The sequence below is a fragment of the Myotis brandtii genome, unplaced genomic scaffold (assembly GCF_000412655.1).
Source record: "Myotis brandtii unplaced genomic scaffold, ASM41265v1 scaffold147, whole genome shotgun sequence".
Classification (NCBI taxonomy): Eukaryota; Metazoa; Chordata; class Mammalia; order Chiroptera; family Vespertilionidae; genus Myotis; species Myotis brandtii.
Window position 1 is genome coordinate 494624 of NW_005355292.1, and position 21634 is coordinate 516257.

The following is a 21634-nucleotide window of genomic DNA, read 5'->3' on the forward strand; positions in this document are numbered from 1 at the left end:
GGGCAGGGTCCCAGGGGATCAACAGGGCGGAGGGAGCAGTTATGGCTGCTCTCAGTCCTGCCCTCAGAGGCCCTGCTTCTCAGTGTCCCAGCAATCACTGCAAACACCTCCGAGAGAAAGCTGCCCTCGAGTTCCGACTGATGCCAGACAGTCCAGTTTCTCCTGTATGAGTCTGGGTCCCCAGAGACTCGCCCGGAACCGGAGCTCAGAGCTTGAGACTCCCTCCCGATTGAAAACGACAACCGTGTCCTCAGCCGCCAGCCCTCTCTGCGTGCGCCTCTGTACCTCTGTACTTTACTTTCGCACTGCACCTCCTCTGAGTCTCCTATGCTTTTCTCTTTCCTTCTAGTTGTAGAATTTCCACTCAGCCAGCCTTCCTGTGGTTCTGGATGATGTCCGTTCCGTCTTTTAGTTGTATTTTTGAAGTGGTTGTGCAAGGCAGCAATCTCCGGTGTTTACCTATGCTGCCATCTTGGTTTTTTTTTTGTAAATTATTTTTTATTTCAGTTAGTGTGTGCTTAATTTCTGCCTGGTCCTTTTTTATGTCTTTGACATTAACACTAAGATCCTTGATAGTCTTCCTAAGTTCCTTGAAGCTCTTATTAAGATCCTTGAGCAACCTGGCCATTGTTTTAATTCCGTATCCAGTAGTTTGCTTGTTTCCATTTCTTTCATTTATGACATGTTTCTTTGCACATTTTGGCTGCTTCCCTATGTGTGTTTCTGTGTATTAAGAAGAGCTGCTATGTCTTGTTGAGTTGGTAGAGTGGCCTTGTGTAGTAGGTGTCTTGTAGGGCCCAGCAGCTCAGCCTCCCCAGTCACTTGAGCTGGGCACTTGAGGTGTGCTCCTGTGTGGGCTGTGTGCTCAGCCTTGATTGCTGTTGGCCTCTTTGGGAGGAATTGACCTCCTGGCCAATTGGCTATGAGGACCAGATGGGACTACAGTGGAAGAGCAGCTCTGCAGGAGACAACCAAGTGGAGCAGCAGGCCTTGCTTCAGTGGGTCTTTGGTGCTCACTGAATCTGCCCCTTGAGTGTGTTGCTTGTGGATGTGTAGAGTGGTAATCTGCTATGGTCTGAAGCTGTCCATTAGGTTCACTGGCTCTGGGGCCTCCCAGCAGGTGCAAAGTCAGCCACTCCCTGGGGCCACCCAACAGGAGCTACAGAGAGGTCTGCAGAGGCTGCTACTTGATTTAGGCTTGTTAAGTGCCCAGGCAAGGCAGGCTGGTGCTAGTGCTGGGTCTTGAGTCTATTATTGATAGGTTTGGGGCATGCTGTTTGTTTGAGAGATTTTAGCAGTCTGAAGCCTGAGCCAGGACAGGGCTTTCATAGGGAAAAGCTGCTATAGTCGCCTTGAATGGGGCTGCATATTGGATGGGGTGGGGTCTCAGGGAATCACTAAAGCAGAGTGAATAGTGTGATCCAGGCTAATGGGGATTCAGGTATGGCTGCCGGTCAGCTGTGCAAAGGGGTAGGTTTTAGCATAGGAACAGTCATCCCTGTCTGTAAGAAAGCTGCCCCTGAGTTCTTACCGTGATGCTAGACAATCCAGTTCCTCCCTGAATGTCCCTGATTCCTTTCAAGCCACTGTCCCAATTCTGGAGCTCAGAGGTAGCGAGTTCCAGTAAGTTCATGCATCAGCCCTTTAAGAGGAACACCTGGGTCTCCAGCAGCCCCTGTCACTCAGTCACAATCACCACTAGTTTTTACAGCCCAAAGTTAGGGGGACTTCTTTTCCCAGCTCGGAAGGCTGGGGGACTGGTGTGGGGCTGGGACCCCATGTGCTTCATGGGCAGGGGAAGGGGGTACTCCGCAGCAGAGATATCCCTCCCAATTAAAAAATGACACACATGGGTGTCAGACCAGCCAGTTCCATGCCTTTGCCCCTCCTACCAGTCTCGATATACAGTGGGGCCTTGACTTACGAGTGTCCCGACTAACGAGCCGTCTCTCGGCCGATTTTTTGCTTTGAGTTGCGAGCTAAAATTCGGGTTACGAGCCAGCTTCAGATACCCCACCGCTAGTTGGCACAGCGAACGTCACAGTGAACGCCACAACATCAGTCCAGCATCACGTGTCTCACTCGTTCGCTTTAAGCGATTTGACATACGAGTAATTTGAGTTACGAGCTCCGTCACGGAACGAATTAAACTCGTAAGTCAAGGCCCCACTGTACTTTCTTCTTTACTTCTGTAGTTGTAAGACTTCCATTTAGCCAGCTTTCAGGCAGTTCTGAATGCTGGTTGTTCTGTATTTCAGTTGTACTTTTGATGTGGTTGTGGGAGATGGTGAGTACCGGCATTTACCTAAGCTGCCATCAAGAAAATATTTCTAATGTCTGCTGATGATTAGCCTTCTGCTTATATTTCTAAGTGAGACACTAACAAAAGGTGACTGAAAAATGTTCATACCTGAGTAGAGCTAGCCCTTTGGTGGACTTCAGTGTTGGGTGATCAGATAGGAAGGAGCTAATTTTTTGTTGGGGGCACTCTATGTCAGTATCTATAGACACTACAAAATGGAAATGTTAGACTATACAATAAGTATGTTTAAAATAAAATTTTTTTACAATAATTTTTAAAAAGTGAGAACAATAACAAAATCATATTATCCAGAAAGCACAACTGTAAAAGAAGCATGTAGAACTTTTAGAAGTCATTCTGTTTTCTGGAGAGGACCTTTACATTTCGTCTCCTGCTCCTGACGGCCAGCCTTCCTGGAAGCTAAGCAGGGGAAAAGAGATAGAAGTACCACATTGTTCATTTTGCTGGCTTGGTTTTTATATGTTTACTATTGTGGTAAAATACACATAACAAAATTTGCCATCTTAACCATTTTTAAGTGTACAGTTCAGTAGTGTTAAGTACATTCACATTATTGTGCAACCAGTCTCCAAAATTCTCTCTATCTTGCAAAAATTGACCTCTATCTGCTACAAAATGACTCTCTGTTCCCCTTTTCCTCAGCCCCTGACAACCACCATTCTACTTGCTGTGAATTTGACTACTTTAGGAACCTCATATAAATGGAATTATAAGTATTTGACTTTTTGTGATTGGCTTATTTAACTCAGCTATTGTGAATAGTGCTGCTATGAACATGGGTGTACAAATATCTTTTTAAGACTCTGCTTTCAGTACTTTTCAATATATTCTCAAAAATGGAATTGCTGGATTAAATGGTAATCCTATATTCAATTTTTTGAGGACCCTCCATAGTGGCTGCACCATTTTATGTTCCCTCATAGAGTGCACAGGAGTTTGTTTCTCCACATCCTCCGCAGCACTTATTTTCTGATTTTGTTGTGTTTGTTAAGAGTACTTAGTTTTTTACTTTTGTGTTTTCACTTTCCATTTCCCAAGTGATTAGTGTGCTGTGAGCATCTTTCCACATGTGGTTAGTGGCCATTTGTATCCCATCTTTGGAGAAGTAGCCATCCAAGTCCTTTCTTTGTTTTTTTTAAATTAGTTTGTTAGTTTTGTTGTTGAGAAGTAGTTCTTCATATATTCTGTATTTTAATCCCTTATTAGATACTTGAGCAAGTCAGCAAACAGCCTGGATGTTTTATCCCATTCTTTAGGTTGTTTTTTCACTGTTGATTTTGTCCTTTGATATACATGAAACCGAATTTTTGGACTGGAACTCGGATTCTCTGTTCGCCAGAGTCCAAGAATGAATCCACGGATAGAGAGTAGTATAGCAAAGGTGGAGACTTTGAACAAGTACTGAAGAACAAGTACAGACTCCCACGTGGGGAGAGGGAGAGTCCCACAGAATGGACTCCCACGTGGGGAGGGGGAAAAGGGTCTCACCGACTTCCTGTTTCCATGGTTTATAAAGGCTGTAGTTTCTGTGTCCTGATATCCCCTCTGATTGGCCCCTATCCCCCTTTTTGGTTTGGTCACTATAGCAACTCCTGAACTCAAAGGTCAACCACTTGGGACAGTGATGCCCTCCTTCCTCATTGTTCTTTTCTTTCTGGGCTTTCTTCCTTCTTTATTTTGTAAATAGAGACCTTTTAGGCTACTTCCAGCTTCTTTGTCTTATGTACTAGTAAATGCAACTGTTGCTTTCTTGTGTTATGGAGATGTACCTGTTGCTGCTTCCTTGTCTTATGGAAATTAACTACACCGGGCTTCCTTGTGTTATGGAAATATACCTTCTCCCAGTCTGTAGCCCTATGATTTTTCCATGGACCCCAATTCTAAAAATTCCCTAAGCCTGCATATATTCCCCTAAAATTTCTGTTTCATACATAAGTACAGTCTAATTTATTTTTCCCACTTGCCTCCTGTGCTTTGGTGTTATATCCAAGAAATCATTGCCAAATCCATTGTCATGAAACTTTCCCCCTGTTCCTTCTAAGTTTTATAATTTAAGCTGTGATGTTTAGGTCTTTGATCAATTTTGAGTTAACTTTTGTATATGGTGTAAGGCAGTGATGGTGAACCTATGACACGCGTGTCAGAGGTGACACGCGAACTCATTTTTTTGGTTGATTTTTCTTTGATAAATGGCATTTAAATATATAAAATAAATATCAAAAATATAAGTCTTTGTTTTACTATGGTTGCAAATATCAAAAAATTTCTATATGTGACACGGCACCAGAGTTAAGTTAGGGTTTTTCAAAATGCTGACATGCCGAGCTCAAAAGGTTCGCCATCACTGGTGTAAGGAAGGGTAAGAATAACTTCATTCTTTTGCGTGTGGATATTCAGCTTCCCACCTATATTTGTTGGAAAGATTTCTTTTTCCTCCCCCAGTGAAATGGTCATTAAAATTTTTAGGAAAATCATTTGACTATATATATATGAGAAGGTTTATTTTTGGGCTTTTTGCTGACTTGCTCTTAACATCTGTTTTGAGTTGTGCCTGAGCCTGCCGTCATCAATTTCTCCAGAGGACACACTCCAGTCTTTTACAGGGTTGCCTAGGGTAGTTGCAGGGCTGCTCAGGGTGCAAGAAGGATCTCATGGAATCTTAACTGATTCTTGTGAAGACTTTCAACCTATCTTGTTTTCAGATAGCCTCTAGTACAGTGGTTCTCAACCTTCCTAATGCCATGACCCTTTAATACAGTTCCTCATGTTGTGGTGACCCCCAACCATAAAATTATTTTCGTTGCAACTTCATAACTTTAATTTTGCTACTGTTATGAATTATAATGTAAATATCTGATATGCAGGATGTATTTTCTTTTTTTTATTGTTTTATTGCTTAAAGTATTACCAAGAGTATTCTATATGTCTCCTTTTTTTTTCTCCCCTTGACCCTCCCCTAGCCTCCATGCCCCCCATTGTCTTGTGTCCATTGGTTATGCTCGTATGCATGCATACAAGTCCTTCAGTTGATCTCTTACCCTCCCCCCCCAACCCTTCCCAGCCCCTTCCCTCTGTAGTTTGACAGTCTGTTCGATGTTGCTCTGCCTCTGTATCTGTTTTTGCTCATCAGCTTATAATGGTCTTAATTATCCATAAATGAGTGAGATCATGTGGTATTTTTCTTTCATTGACTGGCTTATTTCACTTAGCATAATGCTCTCCAGTTCCATCCATGCTGTCGCAAATGGTAAGAATTCCTTCTTCCTTTTTTTTTTTAATGAGATTTTTAAAAATATATTTTATTGATTTTTTACAGAGAGGAAGGGAGAGGGATGGAGAGTTAGAAACATCGATCAGTTGCCTCCTGCACACCCCACACTGGGGATGTGCCTGCAACCAAGGTACATGCCCTTGACTGGAATCGAACCTGGGACCCTTGAGTCTGCAGGCCTACGCTCTATCCACTGAGCCAAACCAGTCAGGGCAAGAATTCCTTCTTTTTTACAGCAGCATAGTATTCCATCGTGTAGATGTACCACAGTTTTCTAATCCATTCATCTGCTGATGGGTACTTAGGCTGTTTCCAGATCTTAGCTATGGTCAATTGTGCTGCTATGAACTTAGGGGTGCATATATCCTTTCTCATTGGTGTTTCTCATTATTTGGGATATATTCCTAGAAGTGGGATAACTGGGTCAAATGGGAGTTCCATTTTTAACTTTTTGAGCAAACTCCATACTGTCTTCCATAGTGGCTGCACCAGTCTGCATTCCCACCAGCAGTGCACAAGTGTTCCTTTTTCTCCACATCCTCTCCAGCACTTGTCGTTTGTTGATTTGTTGATGATAGCCATTCTGACAGGTGTGAGATGGTACCTCATTGTTGTTTTGATTTGCATCTCTCGAATGATTAGTGACTTTGAGCATGTTTTCATATGTCTCTTGGCTTTCTGAATGTCCTCTTTTGAAAGGTGTCTATTTAGATCCTTTGCCCATTTTTTGATTGGATTGTTTATCTTCCTTTTGTTAAGTTGTATGAGTTCCCTATAAATGTTGGAGATTAGGCCCTTATCAGATATAATGTTGGCAAATATGTTCTCCCATGTAGTGGGCTTTCTTGTTGTTTTGTTGATGGTTTCTTTTGCTGTGCAGAAACTTTTTATTTTGATGTAGTCCCATTTGTTCATTTTCTCTTTAGTTTCAACTGCCCTAGGAGCTGTATCAGTGAAGAAATTGCTTTGGCATATGTCTGAGATTTTGTTGCCTTTGAATTCTTCTAGAATTTTTATGGTTTCCTGTCGTACATTTAAGTCCTTTATCCATTTTGAGTTTATTTTTGTGTATGGTGTAAGTTGGTGGTCTAGTTTCATTTTCTTGCATATATCTGTCCAATTTTCCCAACACCACTTATTGAAGAGACTATCTTGGCTCCATTGTATGTTCTTGCCTCCTTTGTCAAATATTAATTGAGCATATTGGTTCGGGCCGATTTCTGGGTTCTCTATTCTATTCCATTGATCTATATGTCTGTTCTTGTGCCAGTACCAGGCAGTTTTGAGAACAGTGGCTTTGTAATACAGCTTGATATCTGGCATTGAGATCCCACCTACTTTGTTCTTTCTCAGGATCGCTGCAGCTATTCGGGGTCGTTTTTTGTTCCAGATGAATTTTTGGAGAGTTCGTTCTAGATCTTTGAAGTAGGCCATTGGTATTTTAATGGGAAGTGCGTTGAATTTATAGATTGCTTTGGGTAGTATGGACATTTTAATGATGTTGATTCTACCAATCCAAGAACATGGTATGTTCTTCCATCTCTTTATGTCTTCCTCTATCTCTTTTTTCAACGTCCTGTAGTTTTCTGAGTAGAGGTCTTTTACCTCTTTAGTTAAGTTTATTCCTAGGTAGCTTAATTTTTTTGGTGAGATGGTAAATGGGATTGCTTTTTTAGTCTCTCTTTCTGCAAGTTCACTATTGGTGTATAGAAATGCCATAGATTTCTTGGCGTTAATTCTGTATCCTGCTACATTGCCGAATTCTTTTATTAAGTCTAATAGTTTTTTGATGGAGTCTTTAGGGTTTTTTAAGTATAATATCATGTCATCTGCAAATAAGGACAGTTTTACTTCCTCTTTTCCAATTTGGATGCCTTTTATTTCTTCTTCTTGTCTAATTGCAATGGCTAATACTTCCAGGACTATGTTGAAGAGGAGTGGCGAGAGTGGGCATCCCTGTCTTGTTCCTGTTCTTAGGGGAAATGGTGTTAGTTTTTGTCCATTGAGTATGATGTTGGCTGTGGGCCTGTCATATATGGCTTTTATTATGTTGAGGTATGATCCTTCTACTCCCACCATGCTGAGAGTTTTTATCAAAAATGGGTGTTGAATTTTGTCAAATGCTTTTTCTGCATCAATTGATATGACTATGTGGTTTTTTTCCTTCAATTTGTTTATGTGATGTATCACGTTGATTGATTTGCGGATATTGTACCATCCTTGCATCCCTGGGATAAATCCTACTTGGTCATGGTGTATGATCTTTCTGATGTACTGCTGGATCCGATTTGCTAAGATTTTGTTGAGGATTTTGGCATCTATGTTCATGAGGGATATTGGCCTGTAATTCTCTTTCATTGTGTTGTCTTTACCTGGTTTTGGTATTAGGGTGATGCTGGCTTCATAGAATGAGCTTGGAAGTGTTCCTTCCTCTTGGATTTTTTGTAGTAGTCTGAGGAGGATAGGTTTTAGTTCTTCCTTGAATGTTTGGTAAAACTCCCCTGTGAAGCCGTCTGGTCCTGGGCTTTTGTTTGCTGGAAGCTTTCTGATGACTGCTTCAATTTCTTCCATAGTTATTGGCCTATTGAGATTTTTAGATTCTTCCTGATTGAGTTTTGGAATGTTGTATTTTTCTAGAAATATGTCCATTTCCTCCAGATTGTCTAATTTGTTGGAGTAGAGTTGTCCATAGTATTATTTAACAATCATTTGTATTTCTGTGGGGTCTGTTGTTATTTCGCCTCTATCGTTTCTGATTTGGTTTATTTGGGACCTCTCTCTTTGCTTCTTGGTGAGCCTGGCTAGAGGTTTGTCAATCTTGTTTATCCTTTCAAAGAACCAGCTCTTGGTTTCATTGATTTTCTGTATTGTTTTTTTGGTCTCTATGTCATTTATTTCTGCTCTAATCTTTATTATCTCCTTCCTTCTGCTCACTCTGGGCTTTTCTTGTTGCTCTCTTTCTAATTCTTTGAGCTGTAGATTTAGATGATTTACTACCATTTTTTCTTGTTTGTTGAGGTAGGCCTGTAGAGCTATAAACTTCCCTCTCAGGACTGCTTTCATTGTGTCCCAAAGGTTTTGGATTGTTGTGTTTTCATTGTCATTAGTTTCCAGGATGTTTTTAATTTCTTCTTTGATCTCATTGGTAACCCAATCAATATTTAATAACATGCTATTCAGCTTCCAAGTGTTTGAGTATTTTGGGTTGTTTTTATTGTAGTTTATTTCTAATATTATGCCATCATGGTCTGAGAAGATGCTTTTTATGATTTCAATCTTCTTGAATTTGGGGAGACTTTGCTTGTGACCCAATATGTGGTCTATTTTTGAATCTGTCCCATGAGCACTTGAGTAGAATGTATATTCCGCGGCTTTGGGGTGAAGTGTTCTGAAGATGTCAATTAAGTCCATCTGACCAAGTGAGTCATTTAGGGTTGCTGTTTCTTTGCTGATTGTTTGTCTAGCGGGCTTATCCAGTGGTGTCAGTGGTGTATTAAAGTCCCCTACTATGATTGTATTGTTGTCGATCTCTCCTTTGATATCTTCCAGGAGTTTTTTTATGAATTTGGGTGCTCCTGCATTGGGTGCATATATGTTTACCAGGGTTATATCTTCTTGTTGTATTGATCCCTTTAGTATTATGAAGTGGCCTTCCTTATCTCTGGTTATGGCCTTCACTTTGAGATGTATTTTGTCCGATATAAGTATTGCTACCCCAGCTTTCTTTTCCTTTCCATTTGCGTGAAAGATATTTTTCCATCCCTTCACTTTCAGTCTGTGTGAGTCCCTTCTAATGAGGTGGGTCTCTTGTAGACAGCAGATGTATGGGTCATGTTTTTTTATCCATTCAGCCACTCGATGTCTTTTGGTTGGAGCATTTAGTCCGTTTACATTTAAAGTTATTATTGAAAGGTACTTGTTTATAGCCATTTCTTTTTGTGTGTGGCTGTTTTCTTTCTGAGCTTGTTATTTCTTCTTTTTACACCAGTCCCTTTAGCATTTCTTGCATGGCTGGCTTGGTGGTGATAAACTCCCTTAGCCTTTTTTTGTCTGTGAAGCTTCTTATTTCCCCTTCAATTTTGAATGAAAGCCTTGCTGGATAGAGTATTCTTGGATTCAGTCCTTTGCTTTGCATCACTTTGTAGATTTCTGTCCATTCTTTTCTGGCCTGATGTGTTTCTGTTGAGAAATCATTTGATAATCTAATGGGAGATCCCTTGTATGTAACTTTCCGTCTCTCTCTTGCAGCCTGTAAGATTCTCTCTTTGTCCTGAACATTTGCCATGGTAATTATGATGTGTCTTGGTGTGGGTCTTTTCGGATTCACCTTGTTTGGGACTCTCTGGGCTTGTGTGACTTTTTTCTTCCCCACCTCAGGGAAGTTTTCTGATATTATTTCTTCGAATAGGTTTTCTAATCCATGTTCATCTTTCTGTTGTTCTGGCACCCCTATTATTCGTATGTTGTTTCGTTTCATGTTGTCCCAAAGCTCCCTTAGGCTCTCCTCCTGTCTTTTAATTTTTTTCTCCATTTGCAGTATAGTTTGGGTGTGTTTTGCTTCCTTGTCTTCTAATTCACTAATTCGGTCCTCCGCTTCTCCTAGTCTACTGTTGATACTTTCAATGGAGTTTTTTATGGCAGCTATATCACTCTTCATTTCTTCTTGGGCCTTACTTAAGTTGTTGATTTTTTCATCTGTTTCTTCTAGCTTCTTGCATATGGTATTGAATTTTTCATCTGATTCTTCTAGCTTCTTGCATATGGTATTGAATTTTTCATCTGATTCTTCTAGCTTCTTGCATATGGTATTGAATTTTTCATCTGATTCTTCTAGCTTCTTGCATATGGTATTGAATTTTTCATCTGATTCTTCTAGCTTCTTGCATATGGTATTGAATTTTTCATCTGATTCTTCTAGCTTCTTGCATATGGTATTGAATTTTTCATCTGATTCTTCTAGCTTCTTGCATATGGTATTGATTTTTTCCTCCGACCGGTGCATGTACTCTAGGACCCTTATTCTGAATTCTTTTTCCGTCATGTTGCATGCCTCTGTCTCACTTAGCTGCTTTTCTGGCGAGTCCTCCTTTTCTTTCCTTTGGGGGTTTCTTTGTCTACCCATGTTTGATCTCACCGACAGATCTAGATGTTGAGTCGTTCAGGGGCTGCTCCTTGGGTGGCTGTGGCTCCTCAGACTGCGGTTGCTCCTCGGGCGGTGGTGGTAGCAGTTGCTCCTCAGTTGGCAGCAGCTCCTCTGGTGGGTGCTGTTCACAGCTGTGGTGGCTCCTTTGGCTGGTGGGGGCAGGCTTCTCACACAGCTGCTGTTCCTCAGACAGAGGGTGTGTTGATCACAAGGCTGCTGTTCCTTGGATCGGGGCTGGCTACATATGCAGCTGCTACTCCTTGAACTGGGGCGGACTGCTCACGTGGCTGCTGTTCCTTGAATGGGGGCTGGCTGCATGCTGCTGTTGTTCCTCTGATGTGGTGGGCTGCTTGTGGGGCTACTGCTCCTTGGACTTGGACAGGTTGATTGCAAGTCTGCTGCTCCTCGAATGGGGGTGGGCTGCTTGCACAGCTGCTGCTCTTTGGATGGGAGTGAGCTGCATGCGTCCCTGTTCCTCCTCTCCAGGTGTCTGGTTATTTGGCTTGCTCTCTAGCACTTTAGCCAGACAGGATGAAATTCACATTAACAAGACAAGACTCAAGGGGAACAAAGCATGAATGTACTCATGACACCGATAACCCCTATGTAAGTGACCACCTGGGAAAAGAGAATTAGGGGAGAGAAAAGAGAGTACAAATGATATCTAAGAGAGAGAAAAAAAAAGATAGGAGAGAAAAGAAGAAGGAACAACAACAACAACAACAAAAATATATATATATGTATATATGTATATGGAGAAAACACCACAGAACCAGTAGATAAACCAAACAAATACAAACACCAAACACCTAGTAAAGAGGGTGGGGGCAGAATCTGTAGAGGATGTATTTTCATTGTTACAAATTGAACATAATTAAAGCATAGTGATCAATCACAAAAACAATATGTAATTATATATTCAATATGTGTTTTCCGATGGTCTTAGGTGACCCCTGCGAAAGGGTCATTCGACCCCCATAGGGGTCACGACCCTCAGATTGAGAACCGCTGCTCTAGTACCTTTGATTCTGAAGGCAGCAAAGTCTAATTCCTAAGCTTTCTAAGGTTCTTTCAAGGTTCCTGGCCTTCTTCTTTTTGGGTTTCTTATCTCCTGCTTCAGATTTTTCTCTTTCCAGGTTATTAAGTCAGTTAAGATTTCTAATTTCCAAACTACTGACTTTTGTCTACTATTAATTCATTTTGTTCTTCTGGGTTTATGTCTTTTTTCTCCTTCATTAGAGAGCAGATTCAGGACAGAGAAGAGGTAAATACTCTCTGTGTGTTCAGGTTTTTATGTTTTTATTTTTTATTTTTTTATTTTATTGATTTTTTACACAGAGAAAGGGAGAAGGATAGAGAGTTAGAAACATTGATCAGCTGCCTCCTGCACACCCCCTACTGGGAATGTGCCCGCAACCAAAGTACATGCCCTTGACCGGAATCCAACCTGGGACCCTTCAGTCCTCAGTCCGAAACTCTATCCACTGAGCCAAACCAGTTAGGGCAGGTTTTTATGTTTAAAAGTTTTATTTTTAAATTATTCAGCCCAGCTGATGTTGCTCAGGGGTTGAGCATTGCCCCATGTACCAAGAGTTCATCGGTTCAATTTCCAGTCAGGGCGAATGCCCGGGTTGCTGGCTTGATCCTCCAATAGGGGGAGTGCAGGAGTCAGCTGATCAATGATGTTTCTCTCTCATTGATCTTTCTACCTCTCTATCCCTCTTCCTTTCTCCCTAAAAATCAATACAAATATAAAAAAAATTATTTCAAGTTTGTGACTATTGATTTAAAAAGAAATCTGTAGTCTTCATAGCATCTCATTTATGTGTGTGCGTGTGCACGCCTTTTTTGGAAATTACTTTTTAAATGTCTAGTGATCTGAAGGGATATCTATGTTGTAGAGTGATGTCTTTTACCTAGTACTTAGAGGGGTGGGCGTCACATTTTCTCCTGGTGGATTAAAGTGTTCTTTTAGATGTTGTACCAAATATTCCCCAAATAACGACCTGGGGGGGTCCTGTGCTGCCTGGTTGGGGCCTTGTCTGCAAAGTAATTCTGCAGGTTTTGTAAGCTGGGCTGCTCTACAACCAGGCACGCAGGTGAAGAAGGCCTGCCTCTTTTTGCACATCTTCATGTTATACTTTTTTTTTTAATACCTGGAGTCCAGACCAAAACAGACAAACTTTGCATTAGGCAGATTCCCTCCTTCCTGTCTCCTTTTATTGAGGGGGTGGGAGGCTCAGTGTGTGCTTCTCTTCTGCCAAATCTACCCCAGAGTCGCCATTAAAACCGAAACCCTGTGTTTCCTTAAGCACCCTAATCTAACCTCCAGTGCATCCCCATTTTCAAATCTTAGTTTTGTTCTTAATCTTACCTTCTTTACTTGAGATCCTTGAGGATTTTCCTTATTTTTACAAATTAGTGGTGCCTTTAAAGGAATACTTTTTTGTCAGAGCCAGCCTGACAGGTTGAACCAGGCTGAGGTAGGGAGGTGGGAATTGAGAAAAGAAAGAAAGACAGGAGAGCGGGATCGGGAGGACAACAGGTCAATCGAGGAACTGCAGTAAGTTTATTAACCACGCAATGCCTTTTATACACAAAACACTGAATAGGAGGTCTGGCAAGAGGAATGTATTCTTTGTTCCTCTTAATCTCTAAGGGAGAGATAGAGCAGAAGGACAAGTTCTCGGTACAGCATATCTCAGTAAATAGTTACAGACTTCTTGATAAGCCATTGAAAGGCTGTTCTCATTCTACAAAGGTTGCTCTCATTCTACTGATAACCGCCATCCAAACAAGTCTGGGAAAACTGTGTGGGTAAGGGTCCCAGCCTTGCTAGCCCCTTCAGGTGCAAGGACCATGTCAGCTTACACCCGGTCTCCAACACTTTTTTTTTTAAATTCCAGAGAGGAAGGGAGAGGGAAAGAGAAACATCCATGATGAGAGAGAATCATGGATCGGGTGCCTCCTGCACGCCTCCTACTGGGGATCGAGCCCACAACCTGGGCATGTGCCCTGACCGGGAATTGAACCTGGGACCCTTAAATCCAAGGGCCGACTCTCTATCCACTAAGCCAAACTGGTCAGGGCTTAAAGGGATACATTTTTAAAAACACTTATAATGCTTATGTTCCAGATATTCTAAGCATTTACAAATAGTAAGTTATTTAATTCTTCTTAACAATCTTGTAAGCTGATACTGTTAACCTCATTTTTACAACTTGAGGCACAGAGGTTATGTTTACTGCCCAGGATCATACACTTAATACATTCCACATCATGGTCTGCTTTGTGTGTGTGTGTGTGTGTGTGTGTGTGTGTGTGTGTGTGTGTGTGTTACACTGCAGCTTTGGCTGTTCAAGTGGTTTTCTTTCCAGTTAGTATCAAAAATAGTTGAAAACAATTGCTGTGTTTCAGTACCCAAAACCAACTGTTTAACATTCATTGTTTCTCACTGATGCTTTCTTTGCTTTGCTCCCCTGGGACTCTTCTCAGTAACAATTTGTACTGTGTCAGTTTGGAGCCTGTGTATACGATGAAGTCCTTAAATGAAATTTGACATTCCTACCGTCTCACTATGCCGTACATCTAAAATCAAAGTATTACAACATGGGCCCAAATACCACATTGCTAACTCCAGATTTCATACCTGACAGAAATGCATGAAATAGAGGCAAACCCTAAGGGTTCATGGTGGTTGATTAATCACTTTCTTCTTTGGAAGCTAAAGGTTTTATACCCTAATGCCATGTCCCATAGTAAGATGTAGAAAGGTGGAGCAATATGCCATTGAAAAATAATAAATTGTAGAATGACAATTGAGCAAGAAGCGCGGGACTATGAGTGCTGGCGCATTCTCAGGTAGGTTAATTGGAGAAGAGGCTTCTTGTGCAAGATGAAAGTCTGGACATTGATTTTTATGAAGGGCTCTCTGTGTTGGGTGCTTTCGAAAGTCTGATTGCTTATATCCCTCATTGCATGGATGCATGCTGCAGCAAATCCAAATTACATAGCCTCCAGCTGGAATACCATTTCTCACATGTGTACTTCAACCTAATGCTGGACGAGTTCTTGGGGATTATCCAAAACCTAGTGTGGACAGAGAAAGGCAGACCACTCTCTGACACCTTGTGGCCGATTTAATTTATAATCGAATCACATTTCTAGGGCTCTTCATAGGAAACACTTGAAGTGCCTTCTTTTTTCCCTTAAATATGATAGAATCTGTTCACAATGAATGCATAAAGTCCTCCTTGCATGAAAAGTCTTTGCATGTTGAAGTATTCAAGCCTCAGCCTTTTAAAGCCATTTGTGCGTGTTTATACATTTGATATTTACATTACTCAGCCATGTAGAGATCCCTATTCGTGAGGTTGATTGGCATATTCTTTCATACTTTACTAATGTGAATTAAATCAAACATAAAATCATTGGAAGTCAAGAAGGTTTGTTGCATTTGAACATTGTTTAAAGGATTTATAGATGTACCTGGTACACTACTGCCATAGTACTATGATGACTTTTCAAGAGACCACCAGAAAAGCTGTTGATTAAAAAGCAAAGCTAAGTTTATTAGGCCTAAGGGCCCTAAGTAGAAAACACCCCGTTGACACAGCCTTAGTTGTGTCACAGTAGTGAGATTAGGGAGCCTTGGCTGGGTGATTTTGATTCCATATCCGCTCCAGTGCTAGCTGACACCAGCTCTTAGCTTCCCTGTGATATATGGCCAGGCTGGTCTTTGGGCAGAAGGCCTTCCCTTGATTATCTCTGTAGGAAGTGATTCCACTTGCTCTCTGAATGGAGGGCATCAGAAAGAGTTAATTCTGTAATAGCCATGAGCGATATATAGCAGGGTACAATGTTGTAGTTTTATGTAGTTGCAAGGTTGGTAACTTTGGGATTAGGCAATTTATGATGTCATGACTTTGGATTGGTGGATATTAGAGGGCAAGGGTTTTGAAGAAAGTCTTGATGAGTAAACTTGATGATTAACAGACTTATCTTCCAGGAATCTTATTTTCTAGGTAATATTTTTCAGGTATATCCTGAAAGAAGCAGCTAAGTTATTTTTACTGGGACTCAGTGTTTAATGAAAGGACAGAAAATTACACTGGTTTTGTTAAACAAACAAAAAATTCTCATGGCCGAAAGCTTTTCTGAAAGAAAGGGTTTATTGAGCCAAATGCCAGCCAGAAAAGGTCCAGGTCCTGGGGCAGGAAGTCTAAATCACCAGCAGCAGGCCAGGTGGAGAAGGCGGACATGTCACAGTCCTGGAGGTGATGGGCGCTATGTTTTGGGAAAGAGAGATGCAAGTTGTTTGAAAGAATTTACATTGGCTACAGATAAAAGGGTGGGGTGGGAAAGGTGGGGCCAGTCCCGGGGGCGTGCACAGCTGTAAGGAAGAGATGCTGACCACTTGCGATTGGTTGTGGGAAACGGTCCTGAAAGTTCATGCATTCGAATGCTGTGGGGTCTGGCGGTCACTGTAGAAGTTGATGCGAATGCCAGCTGTCTGTTGTGAGTTGGTCCGCAGGTCCTGACTGGTTACTTTCACTCTCTTGCTCACTGTATTTTATTTAGAATCTCAGAATTTTTCTCTCAGTTTCTGTTCCTAAAAGTAAGACCTGAATTAATTTACATGACTCATGGGTTTTTTCCAGCTCTGCCCGAAGTTTTTACATACCAATTCTACTAGTCACACTTGGCCATTCAGTGCAGTTGCTGAATTAATAGGTATGTAAAATTTTCATATGTAACCTATTACTTGCAATTGAAGTTTTAAAAAAACTTTTCATTGAAAAATATTATATAAGTGTGCTTTATTAAAAAAAAATGTATCTTGAATAATAACACTATGGGTAAAAGTTACCTAGCATGACAGTTACTCAAATGGATGTCAGATTAGTCAAATTAATCACTGTTCAACTTTCCTATACTATTGTGAAAGTATTTTAATTCACTAAGTTCATAAAGCATTTATGTTGAAAATATTTTTATTCTGATTATAAAATAACTAGATCTATAAAAAAATAGTAATATGTTTTTAATAGTTGGGAAGGATATTTTTTCCAATGATTTTTAGAGAGAGTGGAAGGGTTGGGGAGAGACAGAGAGAGAGAAACTTCAATGTGAGAGAGGGGGATCAAGCCTGCAACAGAGATATGTGCCCTTGTCTGGAATTTAACCCGAAACCCTTCAGTCATAGGCCGACGCTCTAACTACTGAGCAAAACCAGCTAGGTCTGGTATCATAGTTTTTTAGCAAAAGGCACACCATTTGGGGCCTGTGGTTTTCTTTTTAACTATTGAAAAGAGACACAATTTGAAGAACGCGGCAGAAGGTAAACCTTCATCTGTGCTTAGCAGAAAATGTGTCCCTTCCACATCTGCTCTAGTGCTAGCTGACACCAGCTCTTAGCTTCCCTGTGATATATGGCCAGGCTGGTCTTTGGGCAGAAGGCCTTCCCTTGATTATCTCTGTAGGAAGTGATTCCACTTGCTCTCTGAATGGAGGGCATCAGAAAGAGTTAATTCTGTAATAGCCATGAGCGATATATAGCAGGGTACAATGTTGTAGTTTTATGTTTTTAAATCTCACAAGTTCTTAACATTTCAACTTTTTAAATGTCCTTAAAATATGTTATTCTGTTGCTTGTTAAAAGATTGTTCTGAACTAGTTGCGTTTTTAAAAATGCAAACACAAAATTTCTCAAATTTTGTTTCTCAGATAATGCATACGATCCTGATGTGAATGCTAAACAGATATGGATTGACAAAACAGTGATAAATAAGCACATATGCTTGACATTCACTGATAATGGGAATGGTATGACTTCAGATAAATTACATAAAATGCTAAGGTATGTGAAAGTGTCACACTTCTTAAAATTATTGCTTTTACCTAGTTCAAGGGTTTCATGTATTGTATTCTTGCCCATAGTTTTTGTTTTTTAAGAACTCGCAGTGTGCTCTATTCTCGTAAGTTTTCCTTCATTTCTACTGTTAGGTTATTAGGCAATCCCTACCATTCTTCTCATCATTCCCCTCATGTCCGACTTAATCTAGAATTCCACCATTTATAGAGCTATAGCACATTGGTGTCAGTTATTTATACTTTAGTGTAAATTAGTTTTAACCAGTATTTCCAATGAAACTTACCACTTTGGGAGGGGATGGTAATTTTAAAGGGATCCTTTAGAGGATGAGGAAGCAGCATAAAAGACTCCTGGACTTTGGGTTCTAGGGTCACAGTATTGGATGTCAGTATGAAGCCAAATGTGCCTGAAATGGAAACGAAAATACTTAGCACAGGTGCAGGGTAGAGGGAGAATTTGGTAGTAGAGGTCTTACTGTTCCTCAAATACTCCTTATGCTGCCAAAAAGTCAAGGCCACCCCATCAGTAACCATACTACCAAGGCTTGGTGAGAACAAGAGAATCAACCACACCTACAGGAGAGATTTCAGGGGGTGCAATTTAAAGGGCCCAGGGACCCGAATTATAACTTGGCCATTTGCCAGCATGTGCCAGGCCACATGCTCCTGTTTGGCTTGTGAGATCCTTAAACACCCTATGATGTAGACTGCGTTTCCTTCATTTCAGAGATTGGAAAACATGCCAAGGCAGATTAGCAGTTACTTGCCCAAGATTATAGATCTAGAAAGGATGAGGCCAGCATACAAAACTAGGCTCTTTACCTATTACAGTTTTTGAATTAAAAGCATGATTATACATATTTATTTTTAAAATCTTTCTTTTCTTTTTAGCTTTGGCTTCAGTGACAAAGTCACCGTGAATGGTCATGTCCCAGTTGGATTGTATGGGAATGGTTTCAAGTCAGGTTCTATGCGTTTGGGTAAAGATGCAATTGTTTTTACCAAAAATGGAGAAACCATGAGTGTGGGCCTCTTGTCTCAGACCTACTTGGAAGCCATACAAGCAGAACATGTTGTTGTTCCAATAGTGGCCTTCAACCAACACCATATCCTTTGGATTTTGAAATAGAAGCGATGTAGAAACTCTGAAGAAATAATGTGAATCATTCTATCCTTTTGCCTTCCTCCATTTTCTTCCATTCTAGTTCCTATTCCTGTCCCTGCCTCTACCTTATGTCTGTGGCTCAGTGTTGTCCCTCTGTTCTCTGCGGGAATTTTGCCACGAAAGTCCTTAGCTGTTAGGCGGTTGCATTTCATGTTGAGCTTCTGTAGCTTTCCTCTTTATTTCAGTCTTACTGTGCTCTAATGAGACTTGTGGTCTGGCTTGAAAATTTCACTAATTACCATGACAAATAAGATATCTTTAGGAAAATATCCTCTGTATAACCACATTTCAAATATTGGAACCAGTACATTATTAGGGGTAATACACTTGCTCATACTTCATCCTGGGTATTCATTTGAAATCAGACCGCCACTTTAAAACTTAGGAAATAATTTAGGAAGTAGTTTTTCTGTTGTTTGAGTTGGTTTTCATATTGCACTTGTGGAAAATATGTTATTGGTCTTTAACTTAGGATATACGACAGATGATTAATTTAGCGGAATCAGAGGCAAGCCTGGCTGCAATTCTGAAGCATTCTCTGTTTCCCACGGAGCAGAGTTTACTAGCAGAACTGGATGCTATCATAGGGAAGAAGGGGACGAGGATCATCATTTGGAACCTTAGGAGGTAAGTATAGACCACTGCAAGTTGTTAACCATCGAGGAGGTAAAGTGCGTGTGCAGGAGTGATTGTATGACATTCATCCCTGGATTGTACAGAGTAGAAGTGCATTGGAAGGGGCTTATTTTTTGGTTCAGTTCATGATTTCTTTTCCAAGGGTGTTTTATTGAGGCCACTTTAGCTTCAATTTGGAATAGTTTCATGTTAAAAATAAATTTCCTAGCCTTGAGGTTTAGTCTCTATAGCACTCCATTCTTACTGTTATTCACCCTCTCCTCAAAACAAACAAATAAATGAGACAATAGAAACCCAGCTATTAAAAGAGAAATCTTTGTCCATTTAATCCATTACTTAAAGCTAAGCATGACTTAGCATCTGGTGAGAAAAAATATTGATGAGACTTGTGTTGCTGAAATTGTAGTTTTTTGTCCTTGTAATGAGAATAAGAACCTTTGCAAATAAAAGTTCTTAAAAGTTAGGATTAATGTGTAATATTGAGATATCTAACACATATTGAACCAGAGGAATAAAGCACAAATAATGGTGAACTAAAAATACGTTAAATCTTGTGCTTTTCTGACCTCCTGTATTCCCTTTTTCTTTTCTTTTTTCTTACTTTTGCTTCCCTGTACTTCCCCATGTTTTTTTTTTTTTCATTTTAAACTTTTTTATTTTAAGATGATTGCAATTCATGTTCCATTATAAGAATAATGTCAGATCTCATGCATCACTTACCTAGTTTCCCCCAATGGGAACATCTCGCAAAACTGTAGACACTGTTACAGGCATTATACAGGATATTTTTATTACTATAGGGGTTCCTCAAGTTGCCCTGTTATGTCCACAGCCTTTCTCTCCTTCATCCTCGGCGACCTCTAATTCTCCATTTCTATAACTTTCTCATTTCAAGCATGTTGATAAAAGGAATCATGGTGTGAAACCATTGACTTCTTTCATTCAGCATAAATCTCTGGAGATTCATGCAGGTTCTTGTGCGGCAGTAGTTTGCTTCCTTTTTCTTGCTGAGTAGTAGCCCGTGTGGAGGGAGCACAGGGTGTCTAACCAGGCACCTGTTGAAGGCCATCTGGGTTGTTTACAGTTGTTGGCCATTACAGATAAGCTCTAGACCAGCGGTTCTCAACCTGTGGGTCGCGACCCCTTTGGGGGTCGAACGACCCTTTCACAGGGGTTGCCTAAGACCATCCTGCATATCAGATATTTACATTACGATTCATAACAGTAGCAACATTACAGTTATGAAGTAGCAACGAAAATAATTTTATGGTTGGGTCACAACATGAGGAACTGTATTTAAAGGGCCAGAAGGTTGAGAACCACTGCTCTAGACATTCCTCGACAGATTTTTGCGGGAATGTAGTCTGCGTTTTCTACAGTGAATGACCAGCAGTGTGTAATTGATGGGTCATAGGGAGTTGCACGTTTAGTTTTTTAGGAAACGGCCAGAATGTTTTTCAAAGTAGCTCCACCATTTGACCTTCCCACTAGCAGTGTGTGTGAATAAAGGTTTTATTTATTTATTTTTTCATTTTCTTAGATTCCTTTTCTTTCATTTTATTTCTTGCTTCTCCCCCCCCCCCCCCCCCCACCACCACTATAGTGCCTACCGTGTATATAGGTGTTTTGTTTTGTTAAGTAGTAGTATTTCCTTGCTTATCTTGTTATGAAGTTAAAATTTTGTTCCTTCAAAAAATTAATTTTACAGCTATAAAAGTGCAACTGAGTTTGATTTTGAGAAGGATAAATATGACATCAGAATTCCAGAAGATTTAGATGAGATAACAGGGAAGAAAGGGTACAAGAAGCAAGAGAGGATGGACCAAATTGCCCCAGAAAGCGACTATTCCCTGAGGGTATGTATCCAGGCCCCGTAGAAGTGAGAAAAGCATCAAATAGTGGAAGATATGTTGTGCACTTGTTATAAATGCTACCATTGATCTCTAAATGCAATATCTGAGACATGTGCCTGCATGAGCACTGGTGGTTTTATTTGCTTATAAATAATTTTTAATTGTGAAGTCATCAGGTCTAACAGTGTTTGTCAGTCTCTCACTATGTAGTTATATTATTTAAATTGGATATAATGGAATAAGTATGCTATCTAATAAAAGACAAAAAGGGTAATTGACCGTACCTTCGCTACGCTTCCCATAGGCTAATCAGGGCAATATGCAAATTAACTGCCAACCAAGATGGCGGCCGGCAGCCACGCAGCTGAAG

General features: G+C 40.5%; 1 protein-coding gene and 1 long non-coding RNA gene across 2 annotated transcripts in view; one reads left to right on the forward strand and one right to left on the reverse strand.

Annotated features, from left to right (window-relative positions):
* Positions 1-8407: 8407 nt before the first annotated feature.
* On the reverse strand, positions 8408-19349 carry LOC106725241. Its single transcript, XR_001361113.1, has 4 exons — positions 19244-19349; positions 17438-17444; positions 11726-11729; positions 8408-8421 (listed from the first exon to the last, which is right to left on the reverse strand). It is a non-coding gene; the product is annotated as an uncharacterized LOC106725241 (long non-coding RNA).
* The window catches only part of MORC3 (MORC family CW-type zinc finger 3), a 38288-nt gene continuing 27907 nt past the window's right edge, over positions 11254-21634 (forward strand). Inside the window, exons 1-6 of the mRNA XM_005861281.2 lie at positions 11254-11343; positions 16398-16470; positions 17464-17596; positions 18502-18716; positions 19255-19402; positions 21120-21267. Coding sequence (XP_005861343.1) covers positions 11269-11343; positions 16398-16470; positions 17464-17596; positions 18502-18716; positions 19255-19402; positions 21120-21267 — 792 coding nt within the window. The 5' untranslated portion in view covers positions 11254-11268. The remainder of the gene's footprint in view (positions 11344-16397; positions 16471-17463; positions 17597-18501; positions 18717-19254; positions 19403-21119; positions 21268-21634) is intronic.